This window comes from Triturus cristatus, chromosome 9 (assembly GCF_964204655.1).
Source record: "Triturus cristatus chromosome 9, aTriCri1.1, whole genome shotgun sequence".
NCBI classification, from domain to species: domain Eukaryota; kingdom Metazoa; phylum Chordata; class Amphibia; order Caudata; family Salamandridae; genus Triturus; species Triturus cristatus.
This window is the reverse complement of record NC_140592.1, coordinates 615,440,606-615,452,076: the sequence shown is the minus strand read 5'-3', so window position 1 is coordinate 615,452,076 and position 11,471 is coordinate 615,440,606. Positions and strand designations below refer to the sequence as shown.

The window sequence follows — 11,471 nt, the reverse complement described above, 5'->3', positions numbered from 1 at the left end:
AAAATGGTCTCGTTGAGAGATTTAATAGAGTTCTGAAAGAATGTATTCAATTATTGGAAGGGTGTGGTGGAAATTGCAAAGAAGCAGTGAAAAAAATGTTGTGGAGTTACCGAACCACGCCCCATCCTGTTACCAATGAATCTCCATTCAGACTTCTCAAAGGCAGACAACCTGGAACTAGGGTTGTTCCCGGGTGGATGCTCTAGGGTCAAATGCGACCGGTATGCAACAAGAGCATAGAGTGTAGAGTAAAAAAACACCAGGAAAAATATGTGCGCAGACACAATGACAATTTGAAAAGGAACAAACGTGTATTTGTTGCTGGAGATTGGGTGAGGACATATTGTGTGGGCATTCAAAGTTAAGGTCTATTAAAATGGTCAGTACCAAAACAAATAATTAAGGTTGTTGGTAACAATGTTTGGCTAAGTGATCGGAAAGTGTGGAATACTCAAAGTGTCACCATGTGCAACGATACGGAATTACATGTTTGGGAATGGAAAACTGGTAATGATCTTTTGGTGAAAAAGAGTGAGGATGGAAGAGATAACAAACACATTAGGAAAGTTCCAAGATGGCATAATGATTATGTTACCCATTGATTTCCAGGTGTAATGGGATCAATTAATTATATGCAGTCTGTATTAGCGTAATGTGTTAATTTTCTATGTATCTTTGTATATTTCTGTTATGTATGTCTATTGTCCCCCTGTGGACACCGTAGTGTTTAATGCAATTGCGTGTCCCTGCGAGGACACCGTATCGCTGTCCACCTCACCAGCTGTCAGTTACTGATGACAGTTGACAGCTGGTGATTCGGAGCGGCTGCTGTAACCTGCGCTCCACGTTCGGAGCTGTGTTGGCGAATCAATAAAGAACTTACTACTTCACATTTTACTTCCACTTTGTTCTTTACAAAGTGGCGACAAGTGGCGACGAGTGCCAACACCGGAACCCTCAGTCGGAATATGAACTTTGAGAAAATTCAAACCGACGTTAAGAAAATAAATCTTACAGGATCGGAAGAAGAAAACTAAGCGGAAAAAAACATTGTGAGAATTCTGTAAGGATTAAGCAGCTGCAGGATAAGAAAAAAAAAATACAAGGTTCGTAACAATTTAATACGTGAAGAGAAATTTATGGAATTTGCGTGAAAAAACTAACAAGAAACTTGCTGTGGTGTGTTTACCAAAGGAATGTAAAATATTGACTGAGAAAAACAAGCAGACGTAAGGAGCGAGCCTGTTGGTATTCAGCGTGTGAGAGGAGAAACGCCGCACCAGTGATTATTCTAAGAGAAGTGACAGTTTAACGGTGTGTCTCAACCGTCAGCTGGAGCAGAGTCACGAACCATGCAAATTGGGTGTGACGTACTGTGTACAGACGCGTAGGGGAATTTCACAAGAATCCAAGGAAGCAGCCCAGCCTACGAAGTGACGTACGACGCTTCAATACGTGTGGCCATTTTGGTTTTTCAAGTTGTAAACAAAAGAGTGCAATTGAATCACCTAGGCAACGCGCATATGCACGCATATAAAAAAAAGGAAAAAACTCGCAGCTCAACATCGATCAGAGTAACAAGTTACCGGCAGCAAACGGAACCACGAATGAAGCGCTGGTCAATTTGAATTTTAAAAAAAGATCTGGGGAGTTAAGCACAAATTTAAAGGAATATTTCAGCAAAATAAAATACTGTTTATAGTGGAAATTTAAAAACAAGTACATTTGATCCAGCATGGCATCAGGCTACTTGTGGAATCTCTCTCATCCACAATCATTCCTACCAGGTAAAGGCGAACCAATACTAAAATGGGAAGAATGGAGGGAGTATTTTAACAACTACATCTCGCAGTTTGATGATGATGATGAATTTACTCCTAAAAAAAAGTACAAACTCCTCTTACATTGTCTTGGAGCTGGAGGAATAAAAGTGTACAACAGCATTAACAAGAAAACAAGAGGGGAGGGAGAAGATGATGTTTACGCTAACGCAATTGATGACTTAAATGCGTACTATAAACCTAATGTGTGCGTTGGTGTGGATAGATACAAATTCTTCCACAGGAAGCAGGGAAAAGAAGAGTCAGTCGACGACTATGTATCTGCACTTAAAGAGTTGGCATTAAACTGTCGCTTTGGGAATTTGCACGACGAGTTCATAAGAGATCAAATTGTGATGCAAGGGTCAAATGCTGACATCCAGGACAGTCTCTGGGCTAAAGGGGAGTATCCACTCCAAAACATAATTGACGTTGCCAGAAAATCAGAATTGACTGGTCGATGCGCAAAGGCCGTCATAGTAGAGAGCAACGAAAAAAAAGAGAGTGGTACTGTCAGCAAGGTGACACATGTAAAGCAAAATTCGAAATACACATGGAAGAAGACTGCGAAAAACATGAACAATAAACCTATGGATAACGGAGCAAGGCGTTGCTACAGATGTGGAGACAATTCGCATTGGGCAGATGACAAGAAGTGTCCTGCACGAGGAGTAAAGTGCACATACTGTGGTGTCATTGGGCATTTCCAAAAGGCATGTCGTAGACGTAAAGCCCGCACCGTGAAAAACATCAATGAAGCAGAAGGTTATGAGAATGATGCATCAAAAGAAGACAACATCAACATGTGTGTCCTCAGCATCGAAGAAGAGCAAATAAATGAGGTCAGCACTGGAGGCGTGACTAAAAAGAAGAAACCCATATGCAATTTGGCTATCGGAGGCGTCGATATCAGCATTGTCGCCGATTCGGGCTCACCCTATACAATTGTGAACAAAAAGGTATGGGAAGAAAAATTCACACCACGTATTGGTAGCCACCTTGAAAAGGCGGATATACTGATAAAGTATTCACTGGAGAACCAATCAATGTATGTGGGTACAGAAAACTAAACTTTGCTTATAAAGGAAGGGAGTCACAAGGAAAACTCTATGTATCTGCTGTTGGTCCATCGGTGCTGGGATGGATGGACCAAGGAAATTTGAGCATCATCCTGGACCCGAGCAAATCTGACCCTGTCCTAGTGGTCCAAGACACAAATGACTACAACAAATCCATCTTACTCAAGTACCCAAATGTTTTTAAAGACAAGATTGGAGCACTCAAGGGGTACCAACACAAAATTATAGTTAAACCTGACGCAACACCGGTAATACACAAAACCCGCAACCTACCATTTGCAATAAAAGATGAAGTAAAAATCAAATTGAGAAACTCCTGAAGGAAGGCATAATTGAACAAGTGGAGGCCAGCGAATGGGTTGCACCATTAGTCGTAGCCAAACGTCCAAACGGAAAATTGAGACTATGTGTGGACCTACGTGACTTGAACAAAAATATAATAGTTGAACAATTTCCATTACCCAAAATAAGCGAAATGTTAGCTAACACAAAAGGAGTCAGATGGTTTTCAACTATCGATTTCAAATCGGCGTACCACCAGGTACCTCTGCATCGCGAAAGCAAAGGACTCACGGCGTTCATTACACCCTTTGGGTGTTATCAATTCACGAGAGTACCATTTGGGTTAGCATCCGCAGCAGCGATGTTCCAAAGACTCATGAACAACATTTTTAAGGGAGTCACAGGTATTCTGATGTTTCAAGATGACATCCTAGTTATGGGTAAATCAAAGGAGGAGCACAATGACAAAGTTGAACAAGTACTAGGAATATTGGAAACTAAAGGACTCATGGCAGAGTACAGTAAATGAAAATTTGCGTGTGAGTCAGTGAATTATCTGGGGCACGAGATTAATGGGAATGGAATCTACCCGAAAAAGGACTTAATGGATGCAATAAAAAACTCTCCTGTACCCAAAAACAAGGAGGAGTTGAGGTCTTTCCTAGGCCTTGTTGAATTTTATGCAAAGTTCATAAAGAACTTCTCTGAGAAAACATATGATCTTCAACAACTACTGAAGATAAGGAGTGAATTCAATTGGAATGTCATGTGTCAAGCAGCGTTCAACTCCGTTAAAAATGATCTGTGCAATGCGATACCTCTACAAGGTTTTGACCCTTCGCTCCGTAACACTATCACAACTGATGCAAGTTCGAAGGGACTAGGAGCCGTTTTGACTCAAAAAGACGACAGAGGAATACAGTATACCATTGCGTTCGCATCACGGTCATTGACACCCACAGAGGAAAAATTCTCAGTTATCGAACGAGAAGCATTGGCATGTGTGTGGGCCTTGGAGCACTATCGTAATTATGTGTGGGGAAACAAAGTCACACTGTGCACGGACCATGAGCCGCTCACCAAGGTGTTCACGACAAAAGGCCTGTGTTCGGCATCACCAAGACTGGCACGCTTATCTGTACTCCTTTTTTACTTTAATTATAACATAGAATATGTACCCGGATTGAAAAACGTTGTTGCCGACTACTTGAGCAGATTGCCTGTTGGTGAAGAGAATCAAGACAACACAACAGAAGTGGAGGAGTACTGTATAGCCAGCCTGGATGACAATCTACAGGGAATTTCAAAGGAAGAATGGCTTGCAGAACAAGAAAAGGACAAAGACATCTGTCAAGTAATTGTAGTTATAGACCATTTTACCAAATGGCCAGAACTCAAATTTACAGTCAAGCCTGATTCTAAGACAGTGGTTGAGTTTTTAGATTCTGTGTTTACACAAGAAGGGCTCCCAAAACAAATAACCAGTGACAATGGACCGCAGTTCTTGTCAGACCTATTCAGGGCCTACACTTCTAGAATCCAAATTGTGCACAAAACAACGTCGGTGTACCACCCAGCCGGAAACGGCGCAGTGCAACGCTTTAATAGAGTACTAAAGGGCATCATCCAGCTGTCCAACAACAACAGACTGTGCTGGAAAAAAGAGATCCTTAAAACATTATGGGCCTACAGAATCACGCCATGTGACTCTACTGGCCACAGCCCATTTGTACTCATGCGGGGCAGGACACCCCTCTCAAGAGACAATGTGGGTTGGACTTTAGCTGCAAACAGAGTGCACTGGTCTAGTGACCAAGTAAGAAGGAAAGTTGAGCTTGGGCAGAACAAAATAAAAAATAGGTACGACCTAAAACACGGTTGTAAAGAAGTGCAACTCTCTATCGGGACACTGTGAAGGTGAAGAGAAGCAGTCACATTGGGAAGGGTCAGAACAGGTTCTCCCCACCCCAGATTGTTAACAAGGTGTATTGTAACTCTGCTCTTTTGAGCGATGGTAAGGTGTGGCACCTCTCTGCCCTCTCTGTATGCAAGCCCACCACAGAGGTTCCCACCAACATGCACAGTGAGTTATATGACGGACGAAAAACCAACGTCAACAAGCACCACAATTCCCTGTCTGACTCCTCCAACAGTGAAACCATGCATGACCCACTCTCATCTCACACTGAGGCACTCAACCCGGTGGCACACACCCCTAATGTTGTATTTCGTGCTTCCACCACTGGCGCGGACTCAGGTAGAGTAGTCAGGATTTGGCCACCTACTCCTAGGTACAATGAGTCACAACCATTCAGTACCAGCAGGTGTGGTAGAAGGATAGTACCTCCCGCGAAACTTAGCGATTACATTTGTGATTAGGTATTTTGTTTAGCTATTCTTTGTTATTATCTATTTTGTTCATTAAGGGGGAAGATGTGTTATGTATGTCTATTGTCCCCCTGTGGACTCCGTAGTGTTTAATGCAATTGCGTGTCCCTGCGAGGACACCGTATAACTGTCCACCTCACCAGCTGTCAGTTACTGATGACAGTTGACAGCTGGTGATTCTGAGCGGCTGCTGTAACCTGCGCTCCACGTTCGGAGCTGTGTTGGCGAATCAATAAAGAACTTACTACTTCACATTTTACTTCCACTTTGTTCTTTACAATTTCTTTTATTGTCGTAACTTGTTTGTTTCACTTAATCTTTTCTTTCAGGTATTGGCATGCACAGACCATAACTGTAGTTAAATGCAGAGACTGAACGAGAGTATTGAATTACAAAACAAACAACATGCTATGTCTGCGTGAGTATGTAAATCACAACACAGACATTGTTGTTGCCTATGATTTGAGTGCTGTGTTAGGTGAAAATGTATACCTCACTCCTACACAATCAATAACATAAATGTCACAACTATTTTGTAAATAAATAACTTTTTGGCAGTGGTAATTTTGACATATATCTGTGATTAAAAAAAAAAACTGGCACCACTTTGGTCATACATTTTAAATTTGCCACTGCTTGTTAACTCTATGAGACCTCATTAACTAGTCTTTGATCTTTCTCTGTCAGCCTGCTTCACGCATTCTCTCACAGTGTTGTCTGTTTTCCATTTTGATTGCATGCCTTCCTCTCCTTGTTATTGTTGTCCGTCTTTTCTGTCCATAGGCTTTCCTCTGCCTCTCCCTGTTCCGCTCCTCGTCTCTGGCTCTCTTTCTGGCAGGAAGTGGTGTTGGCTCGATCTACGCTTGCGCCTTCTCTTTCCTTGGATGGATCCCTTTGTAGCATACACAGGCAGAAGGCCACGGTTTCCATGATGGAGGAGAGAGCGGCTTTCCGGGCCGTGCCTAACCGGGGGACAGCAGCTCCAGAGCCTGGAGGACGGCAGGAATTTAGCGTGCCTGGCATCCTGCACTACATCCAGCACGAGTGGGCGCGCTTTGAGGCTGAGAAATGCCGTTGGGAGACGGAACGGGCCGAGTTGCAGGTAAGAGTGGGGCAGGTATAGCTTGGGGGAGGGGTGGTTGACCCGAAAGCTCCCATGTGAACTACAATTATGGGTGCGATTGGTTGGGAGCAGGATCGCCGCTTTCCCCGTGCGGGGTATGTGTTGGCAGACGTTGGTCGACCGCAGAGCCGGGATAGAGCAGCTGGCACCTCCCACAGTTATTTGCAGCCAATGTGTTACTTTAGCAAGTTGGCAAGGAGATGTGGAGGCTCTTGGGTCTTGCTTTACAGAGTTCTTGCGTTGACACCACAGAATATGGAAGAGAGGGAATAGGATTTCTTTCATCCAAGTTGAAGTAGTGTCCCCCTCACCCCGCCCCCTCATAGCGAAACGGGGTTGACAGCACCCATCCACCCACTCTCTGACTGCTTGTGTAGGGTTTTGCACAGCAGCAGACATACCCATCGCTGTCATTAAATACAGTGGTTGTCGTTACCAGAGATGAGAGCCTCATACCTCCCTTACTGTCAGAAAGGGAAGAGGCGCAGCCTGCACATCCAAAGTAAGCTATGGGAGTAGAGTGGTATTTATATCTTGGTAAAATGATGTGAGCAAAAGTCCTCCAGCATAGAACGATTGTGGTTCATGCTTCATTCTCCAACATTAAGAGGTATGAGATGTTGTGGAGCTATCCTTAAATGTATTCCCTGTAAACTAAATACCCAGTGCTATGCTGTGGTATGTGGCGGCTGGCATCACCCAAATGTGGGGCATCGTAGGAGAAACTTCAGTCTTTTGTGTAAATTCTTGGGGGTCTGAGAAGTGTATATGGATCTGAAATACTCAATTGTGTATGAGACGTACTCTCCCCAATAAAAAACACATGTTGCCTGTAGCATCTCTTATCAGGTAGTGCGGGCGTATGTGCATCCATTTTTCATGTAGAGCAAAATATATATGCATTGCACTCGAACATTCAGAGAAGTTCTCTGCTAGTCAGAATAGTCATATTGCTGTCTTTATTCTCAAAAATATTTTCTGTGATTCGGAGGTAGGGTTGAATCACTGCGGTTAATATCTACTGCTGGTGTTAAGGTCCACACAGGCTTAACGTTCGAAGTACACATTTTACGTTAAAACAAGCGATGATAGAATTGTAGATGGATTGAGTCAAACTCATGTTATTCTGCTAATTTCGTTTTTCAAAATGGTTTCTAAAAATATTTAATGTGTTTTGTTTTGTACATGTTGTTGAACATTGCAAAAAATATTTTTTTCGTGTTAGAACTAGTAAAGGTTTAGGGTCTGAGTAAGGGATGGTGTTTGGATTAGTATTGTGGTATGAACTGAAGTTAGGGTCGCAGCTTATGATGTTTAAAATGTGACCATTAGCCACAGAAGGTACATATCGCCCTTTTATCTCTGCATGTTTATTTCTGATAGTGTACAGTGTAACTCAAAGCCATGTTTGAACGAACGGAAATCCAAAGCTTTCAACAATCAAGTCTTCTGGTCATCGGCTTTGTCTAACACGTTGGAGCTTATTTACAATGCCCTCGCGATGCCGGTGCGTCATTTTATTATGGGAAAAAGTGACCTGCCGGCGGCGCAGGCGGCTTGTAATTAAACCACGTCGTTTTGTTTGTTTTAGTTATCTGCGTAATTGTTTTGTATTTGGGTTGATATGGCTCGGATTTTTGTTTTGCTGTTGATGTGTCTAAGCCTCGGATTTCCATGTACACCCATTTGCTTAATATTCACATTTTTGTTACTTTTAGATATTTTATTATGTTAAACTTTATTGCTGTTGTGCGTCGGATCACATTGCATCATGTTTGAGTCTTGCAATTATTTAATCATAGATAGTCCAGTTGTAATTTTGGTTTATTACGGCCTAAAATAACATCTGAAGAGTGATACTTTTCTTAACACTTAGGGGGTATTCAAACAAAGAGACAACCACTTGGAAACCCCCCAAATTATTTTAGCATTTTTCCCCTCAAAAAACGCTGAGGTTGTAGGAATACAGATAGACCATCCAAAGAGCTCTTTATTTTGAAGATGTTCTTGAATTTTGAGACAGCAGCCAGTGTAAAGGAATGTATGAAAAATGCACATGTTAACACTTTTTCAAACTAAGCAACCTTTTAACTGCCGTACTCTGAATATGTGGTCATGGCTGTGCAGAGTAGTCAAGAAGACCCTTATAAACTCCGTTTTCTATCTTTGACACATAAGCGTTGAAAACTGTATACTTATGAGAATCTGTTGTTTGAAGTGGAAGAAGGAGCTCTTTCAGAGAGCTGAATCTGTGGAAACTTGGACCGCCAAACGTCTTATCACTGTGAATGAACATGGTACACTGCCATATTGGAGATCAACGCATGGGTCTCTTAAAAAGAGGTGATTCCTAACGAATGAGAACATTTTCAGACTAGGTAAAATTTAGATAGAGAAAGGCTCTGTTGATCCCCCAGTAGCCAGCAGAGAGTGCTCAGCAAATATCAGCTGATGTTGCTATTGCACAAACTGATGAGTGGAGTGTTTAAAGAAAGGGGAGATAGAGATGGGTACTGATGAATACCCCACATTTAGATCTTAGTTGAGTCGCACAGTGCTACCTTGCCATATACGCCTCCTTTTCAATCTTCATTTATTTTCTAACATAGTGTTCCCCTCATCCGTTTTGAGGCCGAAAATGTTAAATAACAGTGTAGGGGTAAAGTGACTACAATGGAAAATGGTTTTCACATAGACGTACAAGCCCATATTTTCTCAGTCTGAAAAGATATACATTTTTTGCCTTGGATATTTATTTACTTATACTGTTTTTGTGCATTCTCAGAAATGCCACAGAATGGCAGCATCCTTGGAGTTCTATATGGAAATTAAAGGCACATGTTATTGTCCAAACAGTTGAGAAAATGGTATATTCCAATCAATTTGATAATACATTAATTATTGAACAGTTCATGTGAACTTATTCTTACAGTCTGTGTGTTCACCGTGGGGTGTCTTGTAGTACATACAATGTGATTAATTATTGTGATATTCAGGTTTTCTGAAAGCTGTGCAAAACGCCATGGTTTTCTTTTTTCCTTGAAATTTTGAGGGATGGTGTACAGCGCGTTTCTCGCATGCAGTGCGTATCAAAGCTGGATGCTTTGAATGGTAGTAATGTTGCTTGTGCTCCTAAGCTGATTTCTCTGAACATTTAACACTAAGCTAGCACATTGGAACGTACTCTTGATACAATAGTCAAGACAAAGTACACCATGCCACTTTGTCTTGGATGATATGAAATAGTTCTCAATCCATTAATTAGAATCTGAATCAAGATTCAAATATATATAGCTCTCTTCTTGGTATGTGAGTGCTGATTCAGAGATTGGTGGTGCCTGGAAGGCTGATGCACTCCTGCAAAATACACAGCCCATAAGTAAGGAGGTCTCTATATGGTATTGAAAGCTCCTGGACTGTAAGGGCGAAACTTTGAAGGCACCGTATGGGACCTGGAAGGGAATGATCCCAGAACCCGCGCTCCCAGATGTGTGTCAAGTCTCTTTGAAACTGTTACATTCTACGGTCAAGCCAGCCAATCTAAAAAAGAATCACTTTTCCACTATTAATAGAATATACTGGACACCTCGGAGGTTGGTAAGGTTTGTGCGTTCCCTGACTCCAAGATCTAATAGATGTGGCCACCCAGAAGCGAATAACAAGCATATGTTTGCCACCTGTCCCTCAATTAGCGGGTTCTGGAACAACGTGAGCAATATTATAGCTGATATCCTGGGGTCAGCATTGAGATGAGCCCCGTGCTGGTGTTATTGGGCATCAATATTGAGTCACTTAGCCTCTTGGGCAGGTCACAGAGGTGCTTACTTTTTTATTTAGTGCTTCTTGCTAGAAGGGAAATATGCAAACATTGATTAGATCCGCCAGCTCCCTTCCTGGCGGATTAGCTGAAAGCCTTGTTCTGGACCTGCAGGATGGTTTCAGGCTGTACCTCAGGTATAGCAGATACTAACTGGGCTGACTTTCTAAGATCAGGTGGTGTGTTGGAACCAGTAAGCCGAGCAGCCCTGTGATTGCACCTAAGCACCAAAAAAGATGTGGGTGTTTAAGCCCAGGTTGGTGTGGTTGGGCCACTGCTTGTGCTTCAGGTGTGAGGACGGTTCCACTGTGTCGCCTGGGATTTTCAGCAGCTGTAGTGATATAAGGACAAAAAATAAACATGGGGGTCTGATCTCTGGGTAAACTGCCACATGTTGATCTGTAATGGATACCTGGGCCTCTAGGTCAGCAGGACCACAGTCTAAACCCGTTGTTCCCCCCCCCCATAGCAGACGTTTGAAGGCAAGGTCAACTATTAGGCTGGGGCCAATATTTAAAATATTATTACAAATCACTTTTCTGATTTTTTTTTTTTTAATTATTAGTTTTGTTTAATGATTACTCCACCTCCCTCCTGGATATATATTATCTCTTCTTGTGACCCCGACCTATCAGTAGAGGTGGTTAGTTGCTGTTTCTTCATAAAGATCAATTCAACCCCAAAATAAGCCCACATTTTAGTAAGGTGATCCATGATTGCTACGATTTCTTTGTCTGAATCTGAGACATATTCTTTTCCATCAGTATAGAAACTCCCTAGTTGGTGACATCTGCATATAGCTGCAACCCATACTGTTGGCTGACTTCACCATTCAACGGAACCTTTCAGTCATTCTTAGAGGCAGCCATATTGTGGTTAGTTGCCCAAAGCACAGGTCTGCTACATAGCTTTTGTCCTCGCTTGAATCATTGACTGCCCAGCTTCTGCTCCACATACTCTTC

General features: G+C 42.3%; 1 protein-coding gene across 2 annotated transcripts in view; it reads left to right on the top strand.

Moving 5' to 3' along the window:
• The first annotated feature begins 6,377 nt into the window (after positions 1–6,377).
• STRN4 (striatin 4) overlaps positions 6,378–11,471 on the top strand; it is a 276,698-nt gene continuing 271,604 nt past the window's right edge. The window contains exon 1 of one of the 2 annotated variants that reach the window (XM_085625652.1): positions 6,378–6,671. In XM_085625652.1, coding sequence (XP_085481778.1) covers positions 6,498–6,671 — 174 coding nt within the window. In that variant the 5' untranslated portion in view covers positions 6,378–6,497. The remainder of the gene's footprint in view (positions 6,672–11,471) is intronic. The other variant, XM_085625651.1, reaches the window with a different exon arrangement.